The sequence below is a fragment of the Capsicum annuum genome, chromosome 6, assembly GCF_002878395.1.
Source record: "Capsicum annuum cultivar UCD-10X-F1 chromosome 6, UCD10Xv1.1, whole genome shotgun sequence".
NCBI classification, from domain to species: Eukaryota; Viridiplantae; Streptophyta; class Magnoliopsida; order Solanales; family Solanaceae; genus Capsicum; species Capsicum annuum.
Genome location: NC_061116.1, coordinates 212,890,971 through 212,918,940, shown reverse-complemented (window position 1 = coordinate 212,918,940; position 27,970 = coordinate 212,890,971). Strand labels below are relative to the sequence as shown.

The following is a 27,970-nucleotide window of genomic DNA, read 5'->3' as shown; positions in this document are numbered from 1 at the left end:
TGCCCGTTTGACCAACCAAACAGCCCCTTCCACCTAAGTGGCCTATACTCCCCCACTCCTCAGCTTGTTTGGGAGCCCCAGGTCAATTTTCGAACGATTTCACACCCGGACCCCAGGCATACCCAGAAAATCGTGGTCTATAGCATACCGATTTGGCTCGATAATGGCCCGGTCGCGTTGTTTCGCCCGTTTGACCAACTAAACGACCTCGCCCACCCAAAGAGCCCATACTTCCCCTCTCCCCAACCTACCTTGAGGCCCCAGGTCGATTTTTGACCCATTTCACATGCGACCCCTAGGTACACAGATTTGGCCCGAAAATGGCCCGATCATGTCGTTTCACTCGGTGGACCAACCAAACATCCTCGCACAGCCAAATGGCCCAAACTCTTCTGCTACCAGCCTGTTTGGGAGCCCAGGTCAATTTTTGGCCGATTTCACCCCGGCCACGGGCATACCCAGAAACAGTGGTCTATAGTACACCAATTTTGCCTAAAAACAGCCCGATCACGCCGTTTCGCCCATTTGACCAAACAAACAACCTCGCCCACCCAAATGGCCCACACTCCCTGCTCCCCAGCCCGCCTGGGAGCCTCAGGTCAATTTTTGGCCCATTTTACGCCAGGCCACCGGGCACACCTAGAAAACCGTGGGCAATAGCAAATTGATTTAGCCTGAAAATGGCTCGACCACATCGTTTCACCCGTTTGACCAACCAAATGGTCCTGCCCCCCCAAATGGCCCACACTTCCCCGCTCCCTAGCCTGCCTGGGAGACCCAAGTTGATTTTCAGCTAATTTCACGCCTGGCCCCCGGGCATACCCAGAAACCATGGGCTATAACACACCAATTTAGCCCAAAATGGTTCGGTCGCGCCGTTTCACCTATTTTACCAACCAAACAATCCCGCCAATCCAAATGACTCACACTCCCCGTTCCCCAGCCTACCTGGGAGCCCCAGGTCAATTTTCGGCCCATTTCACGTTCGACCCCTAGGCACACCCAGAAAACCATGGGCATAGCACACCGATTTGGCCCAAAAATGGCCTAGTCGTAGTATCTCGCCTTTTTGACCAACCAAACGGCCCCTCCCACACAAATATCCCACACTCCCCCACTCCTCAGCCTGCCTGGGAGCCCAGGTCAATTTTCTTACAATTTCACGCCCTGCAACCGAGCACATCCAGAAAATTATAGGCTATAGCACATTGATTTGGCCCGAATACGGCCCGGTCTTACCGTTTCTCCTATTTGACCAACCAAACGGCCCCGCCCACCCAAATGGGCAATACTCCCCTGCTCCCTAGGCTGCCTGGGTGCCCCAGGTCGATTTTTAGCCTATTTTATGTTCGACCCCAGTCTTACCGTTTCTCCTATTTGACCAACCAAACGGCCCCGCCCACCCAAATGGGCAACACTCCCCTGCTCCCTAGGTTGCCTGGGTGCCCCAGGTCGATTTTTAGCCTATTTTATGTTCGACCCCAGGCACAGCCAGAAAATCGTGGGCTATAGCACATCGATTTAGCCCAAAAATGGCTTGATCGTGCTGTTTTACTCGTTTGATCAACCAAACGGCCCCGCCAACCCAAATAGCCCATACTCCTGCACTCCCCATCCTTTCTGGGAGCCATAGGTTGATTTTTGGCCCATTTCACGCTTGGTCCCCGGGCATACCTAGAAAACCGTGGGTTATAGCACACCGATTTAGACCAAAAATGGCCTGGTCGCACCGTTATGATTGTTTGACCAACCAAATGGACCCACCCACCCAAATAGCCCACATTTCACTGCTCCCTAGTCCGCTTGGGAGCCCCAGGTTGATTTTTGGGCTATTTCATTCCCGACACTCGAGCATACCTAGAAACTGTGGCTATATAACACACCAATTGGGCTAAAAATGGCCCGGTTGTGCCGTTTCGCCCATCTACCCAACCAAACGGCCCTACCCTCCCAAATGGCCCATATTCTTTTGCTTCCTACCCTGCCTGGGATCCCCAGGTAGATCTTCAGCCCATTTCACGCCAAGCCCCCGGGCACACCCAAAAAACCGTGGGCTAGCATACCAATTTGGCCCGAAAATGGCACAATTGCATCGTTTTGACCGATTGACCAACCAAACAGCCCCTCCTACCCAAATGACCCACACTCATCCGCTTTCTAGCCTGCTTGGGATCCTCAGGTTGATTTTTGGACCATTTCACGCCTGACCCTCAAGCACACCCAGAAAAACGTGGGCTATAGCATACTAATTTGGACCGAATACAGCCCACTTGTGCCGTTTTTCCCGTTTGACCAACCAAACAGCCTCGCCCACCCAAATGGCCCACACTCCCCCACTCCTTAACATGCATGGGTTCCTGAGATTAGTTTTTGACCCATTTCACATCCGTCCCCTGAGCACACCTAGAAAACCGTGCGCTATAGCACATCGATTTGGCCCAAAAATAGCCCAATCACGTCGTTTTACCCGTTTGATCAACCAAACAGCCCTGTCCACCCAAATAGCCCGTATTCTCTACTCCTCATCCTGCCTGGGAGCACCAGGTTAATTTTTTACCCATTTCACGCCTGCCCCCGGACACACCCAGAAAATCATGGGCTATAGCACACCGATTTAGCCCAAAAATGGCTCGGTTGCATTGTTTCACCCATTTGACCAACCAAACGGCCCCGTCCACCCAAACGAACCAGACTCCCTCTCTGCCCAATCTGCCTGGGAGCCCAGGTCAATTTTTGGCCCATTTAATGCCCTGCCTCCGGGCACACCCTAAAAATCATGGGCTATAGTACACCGATTTAGCCCGAAAATAGCCCGATCGCGCCGTTTCACCCGTTTGACCAACCAAACAGCCCCGCCTACCCAAATAGCCCACACTCCCCAGCTTCTCAGCCTGCCTGGAAGCTCCAGGTCAATTTTTGGCCCATTTCACGCTCGACCCCCGGGCACACTCAGAAAACCATGAGCTATAGCTGGTATTTGGCCCGAAAATGGCACGGTCGATCCGTTTCTCCCGTTTGACCAACCAAATAGCCTACCCTACATACCTCTTCTCTTCAGCCTGCCTGGGTGACCTAGGTCGATCTTCAGCCTATTTCATACCCGGCCCTGAGCACACCTAAAAAACCACGAGCTATAACACACCGACTTGGCTCGAAAATGGCCCGATCACTCCATTTCGCCAGTTTGACTAACCAAACGGCCCCGCTCACCCAAATAAACCACACTCCCCCATTCCTCAGCCTGCTTGGGAGCCCCAGGTCAATTTTTGGCCTATTTCACGCTGACCCCCGCGCATATCCAAAAAATCGTGGGCTATAACACACCGATTTAGCACGAAAAAGGCCCGGTCGTGCCGTTTTCCCCGTTTGACCAACCAAACAGATCCGCCCACCCAAATAGCCCATACTCCCTTGTTCCCCAGCTTGCCTGGAAGCGCCAGGTCGATTTTTGGCCCACTTCATGCCCGGCCCCCGAGCACACCTAGAAAACCGTGGGTTATAGCACACCTATTTAGCCCAAAAATAACCCAGTCGCGCCATTTCGCCCGTTTGACCAACCAAACAGCCCCACCCACCCAAATGGCCCATATTTTCCCGCTCCCCAGCCTGCCTGGGAGCCCCTGGTCAATTTTTGGCCTATTTCACACCTGGTCCCTGGGCACACCTAGAAAACCGTGGGCTATAGCACATTAATTTGTCCTAAAAATGGCTCGGTCACACTGTTTAACCATTTTGACAAACCAAACGACCCTGCCCACCCAAATGGCTCATACTCTCTCGCTTCCCATACCGCCTGGGTACCCAGGTCGATCTTTGGCCTATTTCATACCTGGCCCCCGGGCACACCCAGAAAATCGTGGGCTATAGCTCACCGATTTGGCCCGAAATGGTACGGTCGCGCCGTTTCGCCTATTTGGCCAACCAAACGGCCCCGTCTTCCCAAATGGCCTACACCCCCACGCTCGCCACCCTTTCTAGGAGTCCCAGGACAATTTTTGGCCCATATCACACCCGGTCCCGGGCACACCTAAAAAATTGTGGGCTATAGCACACTAATTTGGCCCGATCGCGCCGTTTCGCCCATTTGACCAACCAAACAACCCCGCCCACCCAAATGGCCAACACTCCCTCGCTCTCCAGCCTACCAAGGAGCCCAGGTTGATTTAGGCCCATTTTACTACCGACCCCCGGGCACATCTAGAAAACTGTAGGCTATAGCACACCAATTTGGCACAAAAATGGCTCGATCGTGTTGTTTCGCTCGTTTGACCAACCAAACGGCCCTGCGCACCCATATAGCCCACACTCTCCCACTCCCAGCCTGCCTGGGAGCCCCAGGTTAATTTTTGGCCTACTTTACGCTCGGCCCCCTAGCACACCCAGAAAATCATGCGTTATAGCCTACCAATTTGGCCCGAAAAGGGCCCGGTCATGCTGTTTCACCCGTTTGACCTACCAAACAGCCCCGTCCACCCAAATAGACCACACTTCCTTGTTCCCCAGCCTTTTTGGGAGCCCCAGGTCAATTTTTGGCCCATTTCACGCTTGTCCACCGGGCATACCCAAAATTTCGTGCGTTATAGCACATCGACTTGGCCCGAAAATGGCCCGGTCGCACTGTTTTGCCCGTTTAACCAACCAAACGGCCCGCCTGCCCAAATTTCCTACATTTCCTCGCTCCCCAGCCTGCCTGGGAGACACAGGTTGATTTTTCGCCTATTTTATGCCCAGCCCCCAGGCACACCCAGAAAACCATGGGCTATAGCACACCGATTTGTCCTGAAAATGTCCTAGTCGCGCCGTTTCTCTTGTTTGACAAACCAAAATACATTGTTTCACCTGTTTGACCCACCAGATAGCCTCTCCCACCTATATGGCCCACTCTTCCCCGCTACCCAGCCTGTCTGGGTGCCCCAGGTCAATTTTTGACCTATTTCACGTCTGGCCCCCGAGCACACCCAAAAAATCATGGGATATAGCATACCAATTTGGCCTAAAAATGGACCGGTCGTGCTGTTTTGCTAGTTTGACAAACCAAACGGCCGCGCCCACCCAAATAGCCCACACTCCCCCACTCTCTAGCCTGTCTGGGAGCCCTAGGTCGATTTTCGGCCCATTTTATGCTCGTCCCTCGGGCATACCCAGAAAACCGTGGGCTATAGCACACCCATTTAATAAAAGGCTCCAGGGCACACCCAGAACTTTGGGGGCTATAGCACACCTCTTTGGCCCAAAAATGGCCTGGCTGCGCCGTTTCGCCCGTTTGACTAACCAAACAGCCCCGCCCATCCAAATATCCTTCATTCCCCCACTCCCTACCATGCCTAGGAGCCCCAGGTCAATTTTTAGCCCACTTTACTCCCGGCCCCCGGGCACAACCAAAAAACTGTGGGCATAGCACACCTATTTGGCTTGAAAATGGCCCGATTGCGCCGTTTCACTCGTTTGACCAATCAATTGGCCCCGCCCACCCAAATGGCCCACACTCTCTAACTCCCTAACCTGGATAAAAGCCCCAGATAAATTTTTGGCCCATTTCACGCTCGGACCCTGGCTCACCTAGAAAACCGGGGGCTATAGCATACCGATTTTGCCCGAAAATGGCTTGATCGTGTCATTTTACTCGTTTGACCATACTCACCCACTCCCCAGCCTGCCTAGAAGCCCTACGTTAATTTTTGGCCTATTTCACGCTTGGACCCCAGGTACACCCAAAAAATTGTGGGCTATAGCACTGATGTGGCCCAAAAATAGCTCAGTCGCGGCGTTTCACCCATTTGACAAACCAAACGGCCCCTCCCACCTAAATGTCCCACACTCTCCCTCTTCCCAACTTACTTGGGATCCCCAGGTCAATTTTTGAACTATTTCACGCCCGACCCCTGGGCACACCCAGAAAACTGTGGGCTATAGCACACCGATTTGGCCCGAATACGGTTCGGTCACGCTGTTTTGCCTGTTTAACCACCCAAATGGCCCCGCCCACCCAAATGGCCCACACTTCTCTGCTCCCCAGCCTGCTTGGGTGTCCCAGGTTAATTTTTGGCCCATTTTAAATCCGACCCCGGGAACACCCATAAAATCGTGGGCTATATATAACACATCGATTTGGCTTGATAATTGGCCGATCGTGCCGTTTTGTTCGTTTGACCAACTAACCGACCCCGCCCACACTTTCCCTCTCACCAACCTGCCTTGAGGCCCCAGGTCGATTTTTGACCCATTTGAAGCCCGGCCCCAGGCACATAAAAAAAATCATGGGCTATAGCACACCAATTTGGCTTGAAAAATGGTCGGTCGCGTCATTTCACTCGGTGAACCAACCAAACATCCCCGCCCACCCAAATGGCCCATACTCCCCCGCTCCCCAGTCTGTCTGAGAGCCCAGGTCAATTTTTGGCCCATTTTACACCGGTCATGGGCATACCCAGAAACCATAGTGTATAGCACACCAATTTTGCCTAAAAATGGCCCGATCGCGCCGTTTCGCCCATTTGACCAAACAAACAGCCCCGCCCACCCAACTGGCCCACACTCTTTACTCCCCAGCTTGCCTGGGAGCCTCAGGTTGATTTTTGGCCCATTTTACGCCCAGCCCCCGGTCACACCCAAAAAACCGTGGGCTATAGCAAACCGATTTAGCTAGAAAATAGCCCGGTCGCGCCGTTTTGCCCGTTTGACCAACCAAACGGTCCTTCCTACCCAAATGGCCCACACTCCCCTGCTCCCCAGCCTACCAGGGAGCACCAAGTTAATTTTTGGCCAAATTCACGCCTGGCCCTCGAGCATACCCAGAAACCATGGGCTATAGCAAACCAATTTGGCCCGAAATGGCTCGGTCGCGCCGTTTCACCCATTTGACAAACCAAACAGCCCCGCCAATCCAAATGACCCACACTCCCCCAATCCCCAGCCTGTCTGGGTGCCCCAATTGATTTTTGGCCCATTTCACATTCGGTCCCCGGGCACACCCAGAAAACCGTGGCCTATAGCACACCGATTTAGCCCAAAATTGGCCTGCTCGCACTATTTTGCCCGTTTGACTAACCAAACGGCCCCTCCCACCCAAATGTCCCCCACTCCCCCACTCCCCAGCCTGTCTGGGAGCCCAGGTCAATTTTCTAACCATTTCACGCCCTGCAACCGAGCACACCCAAAAAATCGTGGTTATAACACACTGATTTGGCCCGAATACGGCCCGGTCTTGCCGTTTCTCCCATTTGACCAACCAAATGGCCCCGCCTACCTAAATGGCAAACACATCCCACTCCCCAGCCTGCTTGGGTGCCCCAGGTCGATTTTCAACCTATTTCACGTCCGGCCCCAGACACACCCAGAAAATCGTGGGCTATAGCATACCGATTTGGCTCGAAAATTGCCCGATCATTCTGTTTTACCCGTTTGACCAATCAAACGGTCCCGTCCACCCAAATAGACCACACTTCCCTACTCCCCAACATTTTTGGGAGCCATAAGTTGATTTCTGGCCTATTTCATGCACGGTCCTCGGGCATAACTAGAAAACCATGGGCTATAGCACACCGATTTTGCTCAAATGTGGCCTGGTCGCGCCGTTACGATTGTTTGACCAACCAAATGGCCCCGGCCACCCAAATGTCCCACACTTTGCCGCTCTGCAGTCTGCTTGGGAGCCCCAGGTCAATTTTTGGGCCATTTCATGCCCGACCCCAGAGCATACCCAGAAACCGTGGGCTATATAGCACTCCAATTTGACTGAAAACTACCCGATCGCATCGTTTCGCCCGTCTAACCAACAAAACGGCCCCGTCCACCCAAATGGACCATACTCTCCTACTCCCCAGCCTGCCTGGGATCCCTAGGTCGATCTTCGGCCCATTTTATGCCCAACCCCTAGGCAAACCCAGAAGACCGTGGGCTATAGCACACTGATTTGGCTCGGAAATAGCCCGATCGCATCGTTTTGCCTGATTGACCAACCAAACGGCCCCTCCTACCTAAATGGCCCATACTCACCCGCTCCCTAGCCTGTTTGGGAGCCCTAAGTTGATTTTTAGACCATTTTATGCCCGACCCTCAGGCACACCCAGAAAACTGTGGGCCATAGTACACCAATTTAGACCGAATACGCCCAGTTGCACCGTTTTTCCCGTTTGACCAACCAAACAGCCTCTCACACCCAAATAGTCCATACTCCCCTGCTCCCTAACCTGTTTGGGTGCCCGAGGTTAATTTTCAACCCATTTCACGTTTGGCCCCCGAGCACACCTTGATAAGGGAAAGACAATGGAAGGCTCAAAAACTACTCAAAATAGTCCTCAAATTAACTAGAACTCGAGGACCCCTTTGAGAGCAACATTTGGCCAACAATAACAACACAAGGATTACAAGATACAAGGTGTATTTTAACACCAAAACAACAACAATAACACAAGACGAGACAAGTCACGAATTCAAAACAAACACAAGGGAAATTGCATAGAAAATAAAGATAGATAGTGAGACCAAGATTATTACAAGATTAAGAACCAAGTGTATTTCAACACTAACCCCTAATGAGTGTAACAATCAAAACCACACTATTACGGTGACCACCAAGGGAATGAATTCACCTCAAGATCTACAGTTTCCAAGCAAAGATCAATATTGGCTTTACCAAGCCCTATACTAAGGATGGCTTTTCCAAGCCCTACAACTAAAGGTGTTACACTCTCAAAATGGAGAAAATATGTCTTTCAATTCTTCATCATTCAAAATCTAGTGAAAATAAGACTAAGGGGGCCTATTTATAATAATTACAAATGAAGATAAAAAGACCACTTTGCCCTTAATGAGAGGGGCATCCATGGTGTTTAAATACACCATGTATAATGTCCAAAATGCCCTTAATTAAGGTCCAAAACCGTGAGTCCTCAACCTTAAATGCTCCAAGCAATCTTCCACACGCGAGATTGCTTTAAGTTATGCTTAAAACGGGTCCTCCATGTATGTTCTTGTATTCTCGAGGTGACCAAGTCTTGATCCTCTATGTGTTGGTCTCCAAAGATGTCATCAAAAGATAAGATGGCCATTTGTCCCGTATCATCCTCCCCTTCTTGAAAAGGATTCGACCTCGAATCCAAACCTTGCAAAACCAAAGAGAGGACAAACAAATACAAACTCCTCATGGCATGAGGGTTAGGGTTAGCATAACAAATTATCTCAACATGCCAAGGTTGCACATATTTGCAATATAACCAAGAATCCTTTGAAAGGAATATTAAAAACTCTATAAAAGATCTACAAAGGATTTGGTTGTAGGATATATCAAGAGTGACACTTTGCTTGTCATGTAGACCAAGCAATAAGTTTGGTGTACCAACATCACCATTTCTAAATTTGGCACCGGGGTCAAATGGGAAAAGTAGCCATAGACACGGGTCTCGACAATACTTCCCTTTCCCGTGGTCTACACCCAAACTAAATGACATACTCTCTACAATAACATGCATATCATCCAAAGTAAATAGAGAGTAGAGAAAGGTATCATTCAAATCGACTTCTACTAAGGTGCTCTCATGTGTGTAGTCACTACTAGTTTCCCAATAATCACCATGAGTACTCTCAACAATGAAATCACACAAAGTAGAAGAAAAAGTAGACTCCACAACTACACATTCCTTACTCTTAAGAGTACTCTCATCTTCTAAGAAGAGATTACCACCTTTCACTCCCTTACTCCTCTCAATATTTTGTCTCTCATAATAATTCGAATTGGAGTAGGTAGGAACTTTTTTTTGTGGCCCGGGCAGAATGTACGTCTCGAGGCAATTTCCCCATCGGTCTCTTACAATATTAGGCCAATTTTGCATATTTGGAAATTTATGTTGTACAAACCAATCAGCGCCTAAGCTCACATGACCATAGTTTATGGGAAAAACATCACACCATACCTCTTCATGGTAATTAAATTGGGAGAAGACAACTTTTACCCTCTCGGTAACCTTAAACCTGTCCAAGAAGTATGGAACAAGTAAGGGCTCGCAAAATAACCCCAAGTAATCAACCATGGATGGAACAATGTAGTTTCTATAGTACCTATCATTTAACACAACGAGGCAGCCCGGTATCCCACAAATGGTCACCTTTCTGGAGTGTACACTCCTTCTCGAATCAACATTGTAAAGCACATGAGTACCCCTCGGTTTTGGAGATGCATACCCTCTTCTTCTTATTGGACAACCTACATTATAGCTAGTATAACCATTCATACTATATCGACCTTGATAAGAAGTACTACAAGGTGGAGAATATGAATCTTCAGACTCCTCACGTGTACTCTCATCATAGCTCTCATAAGGTTTGCGAATGAAAGGGTTATACCTAACACCAAATCTAGGTTCGGAGTGGGGAGTGCAAGACTCCTCACATGTCCCAACTTCATCATAAGATCCATCACGAGGTCCTACATCATCTCCAAAGTCACCATAAGCACTAGGCATTTCATTCACCTCATTTTCTCCCTCAAAACAGTAATTTTCAAATCTGCGTATGTTTTGATCATGGCTATTTTCATAGCCTCCACAATCTCCTTCAACTTCGTAGCCATAAAACCCCTCACTACAATCATAGTCTCCCATGTTGTAGTCACAATAATCCCCAGCTATCAAAGACATATTACCCTTATATTACCTTTTAAACCTACAAAATGAACAAACAAGATTAGTAGTAAAAGCTCTTCACCAACACTCGTATTCACTCACTTTTGTGATCCTCACAATTTGGAGCGGCGAATATTGAAAGTTTCTTATACTCCGGTAGTCAATAAGATGTCAATTCTACTTGGCGGCCGGAATGGATTCTTGTTTGATCGACTCAAGACACAAAATAAAATTTAATTACGAACTTGAAACAAAGAAGTTACTACGAGTTAAAAATGAGAAAAGTACACAAATAACGAAGACACGAAGAAACAGATTCAATAATTAATCTACAACTAAGTAGGTGATTACTAGTTAATTAATTCTAGCATCAAGACATGAAACTAATGAAACAATAAGATGAAACTAAGAATCTAAAATTTGAGCTCGAAAATATTGCGTGAATAGTAGCAGTGATGACGTGGCTGCCACGTATTGGGTCGGTTTTTAACAAGTGGTTATTCTCAAAAGTTCAAGTCTTGGTCAAAAATTAATTTAGATTGGTGGAATTTGTTTTAGGAGGGAAAATAAGTCTTCGAGCCTTTTTCAATTTTCAAGACTTGACTTTTTCTTGTACTTCTCCTTAAAACATGGATCCTTAAATCATGGAAAAGTGTTGGAAAGTGGTTGAGACGATTGATAGGTCCTTGTTGGTTGTAGTGTCTTTCAAGACTAACAAATAATACACCCTTTTCCTTCAACTTTTTGAATTTAGCATTCACTTTATCTTCAATAATATATGAAGGTTGTGATTAACATCAAGAACAAAAACAACAACACCAAGAACTACAACAATAATCTTCAAGAACACCAACAATTTTCACACGGCCAACTCCAATCCATAATAACAATATCTCCAACACTTGGCCAAGACAACTACAACTTCAACTTCAACAAAATGGTTCTCAAGCCACCAAGTAACAACAATATCACATGGTCAAGTTTAGAACATCAAGGAGAAACCACACGGCCAAATCAGTCCACCACGACAATAGTCAACAACAATGGGCCAAGCATATGTTCACAACAACAACTTTCAACAAGTTCAAGCTCAAGTTTAGATCTAGACTCAAAGTGTTAGTGGACCAGAAAACTAACACTAGAAACAAAAAAACAAACAATAACACTACTAGATCTAGTCACACAACAAACAAATCTTGACCAAGACACAACAGGAACACAATTTTCGGCCAAGAACACAAAGGTGGCAGATTTGACTATTTCTGGAATTTTTAGATTTCAGTTTTTTTTGTGGTTTTCAAGGTCTCAAGCCCAAGATTGATCTTGTTAGAACAAAATCAAAGATGGATTTGATACCAAATGATACGGGAAAGACAATGGAAGGCTCAAAAACTACTCAAAACAGTCCACAAATCAACTAGAACCCGAGGACCCCTTTGAGAGCAACTTTCGGCCAACAATAACAACACAAGGATAACAAGATACAAGGTGTATTTTAACACCAAAACAGCAACAATGACCCAAGATGAGACAAGTCACGAATTCAACACAAACACAAGGGAAATTGCATAGAAAATAAAAATAAATAGTGAGACCAAGATTATTACAAGATTAAGAACCAAGTGTATGTCAACACTAACCCCTAATGAGTGTAACAATCAAACCCACACTCTTACGGTGACCACCAAAGAAATGAACTCACCTCAAAATCTACCATTTCTAAGCAAAGATCAATATTGGCTGTTCCAATCCCTATGCTAAGGATGGCTTTTCCAAGCCCTACAACTAAGGGTATTATACTCTCAAAAGGGAGAAAATATGTCTTTCAATTCTTCATCATTCAAAATCTAGTGAAAATAAGACTAAGGGGGCCTATTTATAATATATTACAAATAAAGATAAAAAGACCATTTTGCCCTTAATGAGAGGGGCGGCCATGGTGTGTAAATACACCATGTGTAATGTCTAAAATGTCCTTAATTAAGGTCCAAAACCATGAGTCCTCAACCTTAAATGCTCCAAGAATTCTTCCACACGCGAGATTGCTTTAAGTTATGCTCAAAACGGGTCCTCCATGCATATTCTTGTATTCTCGAGGTGACCAAGTCTTGAGCCTCTATGTGTTGGCCTCCAAAGATGTCATCAAAAGATGGCCATTTGTCCTGTATCACACCTAAAAAATTGTGGGCTATAGCACACTGATTTGGCTCGAAATTGGCCCAGTCGCATCGTTTTGCCCGTTTGACCAACCAAACAGCCCAACCACCCAAATAGCCCACACTTCTCCGCTCCCTAACCTGCCTGGGAGCCCCAGGTTGATTTTTAACCTATTTCACACCTGGCCCCGGGCACACCCAGAAATCGTGGGCTATAGCATACTGATTTGGCCCAAAAATGGCTCGGGATCGCTGTTTCGCCCATTTGACCAACCAAACAACCCCGTCCACCCAAATAGCCCACACTCTCCCGCTTCCCAACTTGCTTGGGATCCCAGGTCAATTTTTGGCCCATTTTATGCCCTGCCCCTGGGCACACCCTAAAAATCGTGGGCTATAGCACACCAATTTGGCTCGAAAATAGCTCGATCGTGTCGTTTTGCCTGTTTGACCAACCAAATGCCCCGCCCACCCAAATAACCCACACTCCCTGCTTCCCAGCCTGCTTAGGAGATACAGGTCAATTTTTGGTCCATTTGATGCCCGGACTCCGAGCACACCCAGAAAACCGTAGGCTATAGCTCACCAATTTGGCCCGAAAATGGCCCGGTCGCTCTGTTTCCCCCGTTTGACCAATCAAATGGCCCCGCCCACATACCCCCGCTCTTTAGCCTGCCTGGGTGCCCTAGGTCGATCTTCAGCCTATTTTGAGCCCGGCCCCCGAGCAGACCTAAACAACCACGGGCTATAACACACTGATTTGGCTCGAAAATGGCTCGATCAAGCCATTTTGCCTGTTTGACTAACCAAACAGCCTCGCCCACCCAAATGGACCATACTTCCCCATTCCCCAGCCAACTTGGGAGCCCCAGGTCAATTTTTAGCCCATTTCACGCCCGACCCTTGGGCATACCCAAAAAATCGTGGGCTATAGCACACCAATTTGGCAGGAAAAAGGCCTGGTCATGCCGTTTTGCTCATTTGACCAACCAAACGGCTCCGCCCACCTAAATAGCCCACACTCTCCTACTTCCTATCCTGCCTAGGAGGCCCAGGTTGATTTTTAGCCCACTTCATGCCCGGCCCCCGGGCACACCTAGAAAACTGTGGGCTATAGCACACCTATTTAGCCTGAAAATGGCCCGGTCGCACTATTTCACCCGTTTGACCAACCAAACGGCCCCACCTACCCAAATGGTCCATACTTCCCCGCTCCCCAGCCTGCCTAGGAGCCCCTGGTCGATTTTTGGCCTATTTCACACCTGGTCCCCGGGCACACCTAGAAAATTGTGGGCTATAGCACATCGATTTGACCTGAAAATGGCTCGATCGCACCATTTTACCATTTTGATCAACCAAATGGCCTACACTACCCCGCTCCCCAGCCAGCGTAGGATCCCTAGGTCGATCTTCGACCTATTTCATGTTCGGCCCCAGGCACACCTAGAAAATCGTGGGCTATAGCACATCGATTTGGCTAAAAAATGGCCCGGTTGCACCGTTTTGCCCATTTGACCAACCAAACGGGCCTGCCCACCCAAATGGCCCACACACCCTGCTCCTCAGCCTACCTAGGAGCCTCAGGCTAATTTTTGGCCTATTTCACTCCCGACCCCTGAGCACACCCAGAAAACCGTCGGCTATAGCACACCGATTTGGCTCAAAAATGGCCCGATCGTGCTGTTTCGCTCGTTTGACCAACCAAACAGCCCCACCCACTTAAATGGACCACACTTCCTCGCTCCCCATCCAGGTCAAATTTTGTCCCATTTCACACCCGGCTCATGATCACACCCAGAAAATCGTAGGTTGTAGCACACCGATATGGCTCGTAAGCAGCCCGATTACGTCGTTTCGCCTGTTTGACCAACCAAATAGCCCCACCTATCTAAATGTCCCATACTTCCCCATTCTCCAGCTTGCTTGGGATCCCCAGGTTGATTTTTAGCCCATTTCACGCTCGGTCCCCGAGCACACCCAGAAAATCGTAGGCTATAGCACACCAATTTGGCTTGAAAATGGCCCGGTCACGCTGTTTCTCCTATTTGAACAACCAAATGGCCCCGTCCACCCAAATAACCTATACTCCCCCTCTCTCCACCCTATTTGGGAGCCCCACATCGATTTTTGGCCTATTTCACGCCTGGCCCCCGGGCACACCCAGAAAATCATGGGCTATAGCATACCGATTTGGCTCGAAAATGGCCCCATCGCATTATTTCACTCCTTTGAACAACCAAACGAGACTCGCTCATTAGTACTTTATGAAATTTTAAAGTTTAAATTTTTCCTTTTATTCATAATTTTCTCCAAAAGACAACAAAAACAAAAAAAGCAACAAACCCAGTGTATTTCCACACAGTGGGGTCTGGGGAGGGTAAAATGTATGCAGTCCATACTGTTACCCCGAAGAAGTAGAGAGGCTATTTTCGATAGACCCCCGGCTCAAGATAAAAAAAATAGTAAACAAAAGTTGTAATGAAACGTGAAGCAGGATGGGTGGCTTAACAGAAGTAAAGAATCAAAAATAGTAAAATAGAACTCAGAGCAATACAGGATAGTGGAACTAAGAGACATAAGCTATAAGAAATAAGAAAAATAAAATCTGGAATAGGATACCCTCCTAGTAGTTACCTACACTCACAGACCAAAGCCACCCACCACACCCAGTCTCTCCTGACTAGCGGCTCCTACCTATCGACATAGTCCTATGATTACTACCTCGGCTAAATAGGGACTTTTCTAATTACTTGCTACAACCCGTGTACTCACCCTAGCCTTCTACCCTTATCTGCGACCTCTACACTTTCTATCTAGGGTCATGTCCTTGGTAAGCTGAAGTTTCTCCATGTCATGTCTAATCACTTCCCTCCAGTATTTCTTCGGCCTCCCTCTACTCCTCCTAATTCCATCCAAGGCTAGCCTCCCACACCTGCGAACTGGGGCATCCATGCCCCTTCTCATCATATGCCCAAACTATCTCAGCCTTCTCTTCCATATCTTGTCTTCCACCGAAGCCACTCCCACCTTCTCCCAAACAATCTCATTCGTAACTCTATCCCCTCTTGTAAGCCCACACATCCAATACAATATTCTCATTTTTGCCACCTTCATTTTTAAATATGGGAGTTCTTGACAGGCCAGCACTCTGCTCCATACAACATGGCTGGACGGACTGCCATTCTATAGAATTTGCCTTTAAGCCTAAAGGGCACCTTCTTATTACACAACACTCTAGAGGCGAGCCTCCACTTCATCCAACCAGCTCTAATATAATTAGAGACATCCTCATCAATCTCACCATTCTCCTAAATCATAGACCCAAGATACTTAACACTATCCTACTTAAATACAACTTGGAAATCCAACCTTACCACCACTTTGGCTTCCTGCCTTAAGTCACTAAACTTTTACTCCAAATACTCTATCTTGGACCTACTCAACCTGAACCCCCTATATTCTAGGGTTTGCCTTCATACCTTCAATTTTTCATTCATACCCTCCTGCGTCTCATCAATCAGCACTACATCATCTGCAAATAACATACACCAAGGCACTTCACCTTGAATACTTCACGTCAACACGTCCATCACCAACGCAAATAAGAACGAACTAAGAGTTAAACCCTGATGCAACCCTGTCTCGATCGAAAAGTGCGCTGAGTCTTCTCCCACCGTTTGCACCCGAGTCTTCCCTCCATCGTACATGTCCTTAGTAGCTCTGGTGTACGCCACCGAAACCCTTTTCACCTCCAAGCATCTCCAAAGAACCTTCCTAGGGACTTTGTCATAAGCCTTCTCCAGGTCGATCAACACTATATGAAAATCCCTCTTTCTTTCCCTATACTTCTCTAAAAGAAAGTATCAAAATTAAGTCTCATTGCGTCTCTCTAGGTTTGAATCCTTGTAGTAGAGGTAAATGAACAAGTTTTTAGAGTCAAATGCAAGACCACCAAGCCAAGTTGGCCTTGTGTATAAATGGAAACACTTTTTAAATTTTATATTGTTCACCTATGCTATCTACCTCATTTTATAATATTGACTTTCAAATATTGAAATTGACATCTATCTACCTCATTTTAGAATATTGACTTTCGAATGTTGAAATTTACATTCACATCCACCTTACCATGCCATTTTGATCTTCAAATCGTTTACATTTTATCACTTTTTAGGCTAAAGAAGAATGAATATTGTGTATCGAATTGGGGGAAAGTGCCGATTAAATGAGATAAAAGTCATTTCTTAGAAAATTGGCTCAACCAAACCGCCTTATGGTAGTTTGTCCGCATAGATTTCGAAAAAATATGCAAATTAAAAAAAATTCATTTCAAACGGACATTCGAGCGCAAAGTTATGAAGGTTTAAAGTTTCACCAATTTACAATTACTTTTTTTCCATCCTTATTTTTGGTTCACCTTTTCATCTTACTTAACTTTTATTTATATGGAACGGGCTTCTATGATACCTCGATTAGAAATTATTAATGATAGACGTTTTGGTTGATCCAATTTTCTTTAAAAAATGACTTTTATCACATTCAATCGACACTTTTTCCCAATTCGATACACAAATTTATTCTTCTTTAGCCCAAAAAGTGATGAAAAGTAATCGTTTTGGAGATCAAAGTTGTGTGGTAAGGCGGATGTAAATTTCAGTTTCAACATTTAGAAATTTAATTTTTGACAACGACGTAAACAGAATAAGTTAAAAATATAAATTAAAACAAGTGTTATGAATAGCACAAAAGATCCACCGGGTGTGGTGATCTTGCATTTGACTCTAGAAACTTGTTATTTACCACAATTACAAGGATTCAAACCTAGATGGATTCATTGAGGTATTTTATTGACTAATTTTCTTTTTTATTTGATTTTGTTACTTTTTTTAAAAAGTAAAAAATAAATAGAAAAAATATAATTTAAATTTTATCAAGAATTAATATTTTATTGAGTAATTTCCTTATTTTGGTTGATTTTTTTTATGATTTTTTAAAATAAAAACTTAAATTTTAATACGAAAAACATGCACTTTTATTGTAGTAAGTGTTGGTTCTCGACAATATTTAGTGCAAAAGAGGTTGTATGCAAATAAGCGGTGCCTTCTCTTTTCATATTGTCTCCATTTTTAAATCATCAGTGTGTGTGTCTTGCCAACTCAAGGATGCACGTTTTGGTAAGTGGCACATGAAATCAACATAGGTGTACGTTGTAAATATAATGCGCGATCGCTTAGTACATAGTGCACTCGCGGCGCACATCAATGCCCACAGTGTCGTGCTATTTTGATGCATGTTATTTTGACACCCATGCCGCCCAAGAGGCCCATGGCGATCAAAAAACCCGTGCCACTCATGTGTCCCAAAACTTATAGCAAAATTTCAATTTGCAACCAAGGGCGGCGGCTAGGCAGTGTGGCACGCCCCTAAGTCCACAAATTCCAGTTTTGGTCTTTGTTTACTCCATGCATTTGGTTCTTTGTTCCTTGCATCGTCGTTGCTTTTCCTCTTCAAAAACAGCTTATATATTATCACATCCTCGAGTTTAACATCCCACCAAGCTTCCTATAATATTAAACACCACACATTAGAGCGTTAAACACACTAGAATCCAACAAGATGAACTAGAAGTACACATCGCTCAAGCTAAGAATACTAGTTATCTCATTTATAAAATAATTGAACATTTTGGTTCCAAACTTATTATGAAAACACCTTAAACATTACAAATACATAACTCTAACACTTAGATGCTTATTTATATAAAAATTAACTCATTGTGCCCACGAGAAGTCCTCAAAACTAGGCTAATTAAGGCTTGATAACAACACTTAGGTGCATAAATCTACCTAAGATCATCATCCTACACTTAAAGCCTTGTTCGTTCTCGAACAACTCTTCACCTTAAGCATCATCTAAGGCAAACTCCAACATTACTACTATAAACAAAACATTCAAGCTAGTACTAAAATGACTACACACATTACAAGTTTTACACTAAGTATGTTGTATACAATTGAAAGCTCATGAACACTACTTAAAAAACTTGTTGCATCCAAGCGCACACGCAAGTGTACATGGTCCCCCCAAGTAATATAGTGGCCTTATAAAATCTAAGTATCGATCCCATAGGGACTTGTGTTAAACAACTATCCAATTTTAATTCAACTATTACAATTAAATAAGTGCTAAAGTAACCACAAGTGTTTGAAGGTTAAAAACTAAAAGTAAACTTCAATAATACGGTAACGTAGATGTTCTTGAACAATCATGGGGAGAAACCTAGGGTTAAGGTACTACGAACAATCCTACTGAGCTATATAATCTCGTTGGTTTAGTTACTTATCTTGGTTGTTGGTTCACGGGGTTGATAACATGATTACGATCTTCCAAACCTCTAATCAACTATCTAACTTAGCCTCACAACTACATCGTTGAGCGAGAATGTAAGAACTAAGCTAAGCACATTTCTGTTTCTTTTCGTCTATGAGCCAAATAGGGAAAATTACGTATACTCCTATTCTAAACGCAAATCATAACCCCCATTCATTGAAAGATTACAATTTTATCCCACATACGGGTACGTTCTATTTTATCGTTCCTCCTTTCGGGCTCCTGATAGAATTATGCATTTATCCTAAGGATCGTGAATCCGTAAGATAGTAAAAACAAGGATATATGAACAATCAATCATGATCATAACACAAACCAAGTCAATTAACAAACATGAGTATTCATGTTTTTGGCCTTAGCCCCAGAAAAGGTTGTTTAGCCACTCATGGACTTATAAAGGATCATATTGATGGAATTCATGTAATAATCCAAAAAGAACATGCATTTCTTCCACCCTACACCAATTCAATGAGTAATATCCTCGACAATATCCTCATTTTCCTATATAACAGACTTAGAATACTTAGAACTTTCTCTCTCTTGGATGATTTGTGTGTCAAGCTTCACATATCATTACCCTCATGCATTGCATCACTAAACTTACATTCCAAGTATTTTATCAATGTGAACCTTTTAAACTCTAGAGTTTGATCTAAGCTTCACCTTAGCGTTATCTTCACAATGAATATCTTCAAGAAGAACTATGAATAATCACAGATATTTCATGGGTTGAGATATTTCAAGAAACTATTTTATCCAATCTTTCATACGTGATAGTAATACTATCATTTTAGTACAAATGGTGGGATAAAATAATATCGAGATTAACAAATACCTCACACCAAATATAAAATACAGTTAATCCCAAATTTTATCGCAAAATTATTTTCCTTAGCCACATAACAAATGACCCTAGGACAAATATTAGGGTCAAGCTGAATCTGAGATTAAATATCAGAGACCAATACATATAACAAATTAAAATAGGAAGACAAACTGGATTTGGACCAAAACCCAGGGACCAAAAGGTAAATATTCGTCATTCCATAAGAGGAACCTTTTTTAGCAGAAGATTCTTTATTCATTATTCATTAAGCGTAAAAAATGACCGAAATTCCGGCGTCAAACTCCGTCGAAATTCCGTCAATGAAGTCGGAATCCGCCGCCGGCGATAGGAACTCCGGCGGCTTTAGGATACAGCCCCCACTTCAATATCATCCGCCGTCGAAAATTGTTTTGGCTGACCTCAACGTTGACCCTCCCGATTCCGACGGCAATGATTCAGTGCCTATTGCTGCTGTATCGCCTGCATGTTTATCCAGGTACCACTCGGAACTTTTATGTGAAATACTCTTTCCGTCTATTTTTACTTGTTCAGTATTTACTTGACACACTGTTACAACAACAACATATCTAGTAAAATCCCACAAGTGAGGTCTCGGGAGGGTAAAGTGCTACCTCGGGGAGGTAGAGATAGAGATGCTGTTTCTGAGGACGCTTGATGCACCGTGAAAGAGTAACAAATAGTGATGGTTTTACTATACTGAGCCCTATCCCTTATCCCTCGCACCAAACGAACCCTAAATTCAATATTTTTTAAAAATGCATTGAGAAATGACTATAGTTAATTGCAGTGGTAAAGTAGGAACTAAGTGATAAATTATCGCTTGGTTTTCTGAACTGGATACGAGTAAAGATGGACATCTATTTTAGTTTAGTGGACAAGTAAAAGTGGATGGAGGGAATAAAATGAAGAAAAGCTGGGAAAAGAAAGAAGAAACTTGAGTTGTATAGAGTGTTTTTTGGGGTAAACTATAGCTTAGTGTGTAAATTATGTAAGGTAGTTTTAGATTTTTTAAATTTGAAAGTAGGCTAGGTTTGATTCCACATTTGCACTGTAATTGTTTGTACTTGTTAAGCATGTGTTTTTCAGTATGAATTTGGAAGTACTATGATTACAACTTTTGTAGTTGTTAGTATTAAGAGTGTAAAGGGATCATACTTAAAGTAAACACTGTTGGATTCACCAACTAATAAGAGTGGCATTCCGTTGCGAAATAAGCAACATTTAGTGAAGATGACCCTATTTAATTTTTTTTTTAAATAACTGTGGTGCCTAAGCCATTTTGGTGCCAGGACACCTTGTGCCCACCTCCCCTAATTACACATGACACGTGCCATCTCCCACCATCAGCAGATACCACGTAACTTAGTCTACCAAGACTAGAACTGATGAGAAGAAATCATTTAGTGTTTCTGTCTCTGCTGGGATTTGAACCTATGCCCTCATGGTTCTTAGCCCACTTCATTGACCACTAAGCCACTTCTTTGGGTGCTCCTATTAGGTATTGTTAGAGTTGTTATAAAATTTTAGCTGGCAGGCATGAAAAAGGTGAGAAATACCACCACCAACAATGATGTAAAACAAAATGCAAGATGGAGAGATTCAAGAGATAATCAAGAAATCAAGGGGGATAGAGAAAAAAGAAAGAACAATCCCACCATTGAAGTAAATTAGAGACCAACAAATATAGATCTGCAGTTTTCTAATTTGAATAAACAACTACAAGATTAATTTTAAGGGAAAGGATAACTAAATTCATACCTGAAAAATCTTACCAAAAGATATTCAAGAGAGATCTACGGTAGAGATAAAGGAATGAAACCCACAAAACTCTCCAAGGAGTGTGTTAGGATAATAAAGGAAGGCCCAACTTAGCTTATGTACACCACAACTATTTTCGGTTTTTCTGTATTGGCACAATAAGTGACCCATTGTATTTAGTTTAGTTAGCTCAGAACGAACTCTCTCTATATATGGTAGGTATATTATTGTAGATGGTTTTTTGGGAAAGATGAATATAGAAGTCGGCTGAATTTCTTTTCTTCTCTCTCAAACTTTCTAGGGTTTCCCCTAAAATCCTTTGATTTCTTCAACTTCGAGCTAGAATCTAACATGGGACCAGAGCAAAGTCGTTCATTGTCTACTTTGTGATTTCCTCGGAGATTTTGTAGATCGAGATACTTTTTCAGTTCATCTTTTCGGTTTCTCTAGTTCATCGGCGTCGTTTTTCCAACGAGATTAGTTCGTAATTTCTTTGGGTTTGAATGTGGTCTTGGCACAAAAATCTCAGCTTTCAGATCGGGTTTTGGATCTGGGGTTTTCTCGCACAAATCGTGGTGATATCTCTCACTTTTTTCCTTTTTTTGTGTTCGTGAACTCGATATGGTGCACATATCATCTTTTACTGATTTTTAATAATTATTGGATCAATTGTCTGTTGTGGCTGTTAACTCCGAAAAACCTAGTACGTCTGCTAATAATAATTTGAGTTTGATACAACAAAACAAGAGGAGCACAAAACAACCACTAAATAGTCCAATACACCCTCCAAAACAGTCCACTAATCTTAAGGATTTGAGGACCAAGATGGAGACCACTCTCGGATTCACTACAACAACAACAATACGAGATAACAATGGTGTATTTGACACCCAAAACAGCCACAAAACGTGAAGAACAAGATGACAACAAAAACATAAATTTTTGGATTCAAAAAGGACCCAAAAACAGTCCACTACACAAGATAACAACAAGAAAAGTAAAGGATAGATAGTGAGGCCAATATTATGACAAGAATCAGAAACCAAGTGTATATCATACACTAAACCCCTAATAAATGTAATAATAAAAACCACACTCTTACGGTGACCACCATGGGAATGAACTTACCTCAAGATCTACCGTTTTCAAACAAAGATCAATATTGGTTTTTCCAAACCCTATGCTAAGGATGGCTTTTCCAAGCCCTACAACTAAGGGTGTTACACTCTCAAAAGAGAGAATATGTCTTTTAATTCTTCATCATTCAAAATCTGCAAAGAAATGAGCTAAAATGACCTATTTATAGTGTAATACAAAAGAAGACAAAAAGACCACTTTGCCCTTAATGATAGGTGCGGCCATGGTGTGTAAATACACCATGTGTAATGTCCAAAATGCCCTTAATTAAGGTCCAAAACTGTGAGTCCTCAATCTTAAATGCTCCAAGCAATCTTCCATACGCGAGATTGCTTTAAGTTACACTCAAAACGGGTCCTCCATGCATGTTCTTGTATTCTCGAGGTGACCAAGTCTTGAGCCTCTATGTGTTGGCCTCCAAAGATGTCATCAAAAGATAAGATGACCATTTGTCCCGTATCATCCTCCCCTTCTTGAAAAGGACCTCGAATCCAAACCTTGCAAAACCAAAGAGAGGACAAACAAATACAAACTCCTCATGGCATGAGGGTTAGGGTTAGCATAACAAATCATCTCAAAATGCCAAGGTTGCACATATTTGCAATATAACCAAGAATCCTTTGCAAGGAATATTAAAAACTCAATAAAAGATCTACAAAGGATTTGGTTATAGGATACATCAAGAGTGACACTTTGCTTGTCATGTAGACCAAGCAACAAGTTTGGTGCACCAACATCACCATTTCTAAATTTGGCACTGGGATCAAATGGGAAAAGTGGCCATAGACACGGGTCTCGACAACACTTCCCTTTCCCGTGGTCTACACCCAAACTAAATGACATACTCTCTACAATAACATACATATGATCCAAAGCAAATAGAGAGTAGAGAAAAGTATCACTCAAATCGACTTCTACTAAGGTGTTCTCATGTGTGTACTCACTACTAGTTTCCCAATAATCACCATGAGTACTCTCAACAATGAAATCACACAAAGTAGAAGAAGAAGTAGCTTCCGCAACTACACATTCCTTACCCTTAAGAGGACTCTCATCTTCCAAGAAGAGATTTCCCTCTTTAGGAGGAATATTGTCACACTATAGTGGGTTAGCATATAGGCTATAGCTTCCAAGGCAAGCTATACCATCATTTTCACCACTAGGTTCATTAGGAGTGTTTAAATCATCTTCAAACAAGACATTGTACCTAAAAGGAGTGTGATCTACCTCACGGACAGATTTGGAACAAGCAAGTTCCTCACTCTCTAAATGATCAATATCAAGTTTCAAGGATGTTTCAAACACAATATTACCCCAAGAAGAGCTCTCGGGTTCATTCTCACTTTGTTGACCAACATTTTCAAATACTTCACTCACTTGAGTCCTATTAAGCACATCACACACATACTCAAGTGGTGGACAGTTTTCACAAACAAGTTGATCAACACCCATTACACAAGACGATGTACTTCCATTCAACATAGGTTTCAACACTAGGTGGACATAAATTGATCTCACAAGAGGAGTGAATTTCGTCATCAATAGGATCAACTAGTGTATCCACACTCACAATATGTACATCATCAACAAGAGGCAAGGAATCATTAGACTCATAAATAAGTAAGCTACTACTCACACTCAATGGATTACTAGCCATACAATTATCATTCACATGCATTAAAGTGTAAGAGCTAGCTATTTTGCCTTGAAGATCTTGAGTAGACTCTTTTCTTGCCGTGAGGTGAAGATCCTCCATAAGCTTGGGCAGCAACTTCCTTCTGACATTGGTCGCCTTCGCTTGCCATGTTGGTACCTACACAAATGTCCATAGAAATAGAAGGACAACCAAAGTTAGCACGGTTTGGTGGTAATCCCCTCACTTCGCTCAACACAACCTCTCCTTTTTCCACTCTCGGATTACCACTTTTCACTCCCTTACTCCTCTCAATCTTTTGTCTCTCATAATAATTCGAATTGGAGTAGGTAGGAACTTCTTTTTGCGGCCCGGGCAGAATGTACGTCTCGAGGCAATTTCCCCATCGGTCTCTTACAATATTAGGCCAATTTTGCATATTTGGAACTTTATGTTGTGCAAACCAATCGGCGCCCAAGCTCACATGACCATAGGTTATAGGAAAAACATCACAGGTAATTAAATTGGGAGAAGACAACTTTTACCCTCTCGGTAACCTTAAACCTGTCCAAGAAGTATGGAACAAGTAAAGGCTCGCAAAATAACCCTTAGTAATCAACCATGGATGGAACAATGTAGTTTCTATAGTACCTATCATTTAACACAACGAGGCAGCCCGGTATCCCACCAATGGTCACCTTTCCGGAGTATACACTCCTTCTCGGATCAACATCGTAAAGCACATGAGTACCCCTCGGTTTTGGAGATGCATACCCTCTTCTTCTCATTGGACAACCTACACTATAGCTAGTATAACCATTCACACTATATCGACCTTGATAAGAAGTACTACAAGGTGGAGAATATGAATCTTCATACTCCTCACGTGTACTCTCATCATAGCTCTCATAAGGTTTGCGAATGAAAGGGTTATACCTAACACCAAATCTAGGTTCGGAGTGGGGAGTGCAAGACTCCTCACATGTCCCAACTTCATCATAAGATCCATCACGAGGTCCTACATCATCTCCAAAGTCACCATAAGCACTAGGCACTTCATTCACCTCATTTTCTCCCTCAAAACAGTAATTTTCAAATCGGCCTATGGTTTGATCATGGCTATTTTCATAGCCTCCGCAATCTCCCTCAACTTCGTAGCCATAAAAACCCTCACTACAATTACAGTCTCCCATATTGTAGTCACAATAATCCCCGGTTATCAAAGTCATGTTCCCCTTATATCACCCTTTAAACCTACAAAATGAACAAATAAGATTAGTAGTAAAGCTCCTCACCAACACTCGTACACACTCACCTTTGTGATTCTCACAATTGGAGCGGCGAATATTGAAAGTTGCTTATACTCTGGTAGTCAATAGGATGTCAATTCTACTTGGTGGCCGGAATAGATTCTTGTTTGATCGACTCAAGACACAAAATAAAATTTACTTACGAACTTGCAATAAAGAAGTTACGACGAATTAAAAATGAGAAAAGCTCACAAATAACGAAGACACGAAAGAAACGGATTCAACAATTAATCTACAACTAAGTAGGTGATTACTAGTTGTTAATTAATTGGAACCAATAAAATTGAAACTAAGGAACAACAAAAGGAAACTACTAAAATCTGAAATTTGAGCTTATTAATGACGTGAACAGTCGCAAATGGATGACGTGGCAGCATGCAATTGGTTTTGGTCCCACCCAATATAATCACAAATTCTTAAATTTTAAATCTTCACACTATTTGGAAAGGGTGACAATTGGTTTTTGGTAGGGAAAACATAAGTCTTGTAATAAGAAAAACTATTTTGTCCCACAACACAAGGTTCTTGAAACAAGAAAAAGTGGTTTGTCCCACAAAACAAAGTTCTTGAAACAAGAAAAAGTAGTCCCACAAAACAAGGTCTTTGAAATGAGGAAAAGCTGAAAAAGTAGAAGTCTAGTCTAGGAAGTGTTGGGTTCAAGGTTTCTCACAACAAGCTTTACATCTTTTCATCTTCACCTTTTGAATCTATATTGCCCTTTTGATTGTCTTAAGTTGTAAGAAAAGATGAAGAACTAGATGAACACCACAACAACCTTCAAGAACACAACATCAACTTCTTCAAGAACACAACGCAATATCACCAATTGTCAACAACAAGAACACAAGGCCAAAACAGTCCATCACAACTAAAAAAACGTCCAGGCTCACAATAACATCAACAATGTAAGCTCAAACTTAAATTTGGTCTCAAAGTGTTAGTGAAGGGTAAAACTAACACTAGAAACAACAAATACAAGTGAAAATCTCGGCCAAGACACAACAAAAAACACAATTTTTAGCCAAGAACACAAAATGGACAAATTGCTCTTTTTCTGGAATTTTCAGATTTTCAACTTTTTTTGTTTTTTTGAATTTTCTAGCAAGCAAGCCCCAGATTGATCTTGTAGGAACAAGATCAAGCTATGCTTTGATACCAAATGATACAAGAAAACAAGAGGAGCACAAAACAACCACTAAACAGTCCAATACACCCTCCAAAACAGTCCACTAATCTTAAGGATTTGAGGACCAAGATGGAGACCACTCTCGGATTCACTACAACAACAACAATACAAGATAACAATGGTGTATTTGACACCCAAAACAGCCACAAAACGTGAAGAACAAGATGACAACAAGAACATAAATTTTTGGATTCAAAAAGGACCCAAAAACAGTCCACTACACAAGATAACAACAAGAAAAGTAAAGGATAGATAGTGAGGCTAATATTATGACAAGAATCAGAAACCAAGTGTATATCATACACTAAACCCCTAATAAATGTAATAATAAAAACCACACTCTTACGATGACCACCAAGGGAATGAACTTACCTCAAGATCTACCGTTTCCAAACAAAGATCAATATTGGTTTTTCCAAACCCTATGCCTTTTCCAAGCCCTACAATTAAGGGTGTTACACTCTCAAAAGAGAGAAAATATGTCTTTCAATTCTTCATCATTCAAAATCTAGTGAAAAAATGAGCTAAAATGACCTATTTATAGTGTAATACAAAAGAAGACAAAAAGACCACTTTGCCCTTAATGATAGGTGCGGCCATGGTGTGTAAATACACCATGTGTAATGTCCAAAATGCCCTTAATTAAGGTTCAAAACCGTGAGTCCTCAATCTTAAATGCTCCAAGCAATCTTCCATACGCGAGATTGCTTTAAGTTACGCTCAAAACGGGTCCTCCATGCATGTTCTTGTATTCTCGAGGTGACCAAGTCTTGAGCCTCTATGTGTTGGCCTCCAAAGATGTCATCAAAAGATAAGATGACCATTTGTCCCGTATCATCCTCCCCTTCTTGAAAAGGATTCGACCTCGAATCCAAACCTTGCAAAACCGAAGAGAGGACAAACAAATACAAACTCCTCATGCCATGAGGAGTTT

The 27,970-nt window shown here is 43.3% G+C and overlaps 1 protein-coding gene across 2 annotated transcripts in view; it reads left to right on the top strand.

Moving 5' to 3' along the window:
• Positions 1-20,238: 20,238 nt before the first annotated feature.
• LOC107875876 (probable UDP-N-acetylglucosamine--peptide N-acetylglucosaminyltransferase SPINDLY) overlaps positions 20,239-27,970 on the top strand; it is a 16,760-nt gene continuing 9,028 nt past the window's right edge. For both annotated transcript variants that reach the window (XM_016722751.2, XM_016722750.2), the window contains exon 1: positions 20,239-20,487. In XM_016722751.2, the coding sequence (XP_016578237.1) occupies positions 20,270-20,487 (218 nt within the window). In that variant the 5' untranslated portion in view covers positions 20,239-20,269. The remainder of the gene's footprint in view (positions 20,488-27,970) is intronic.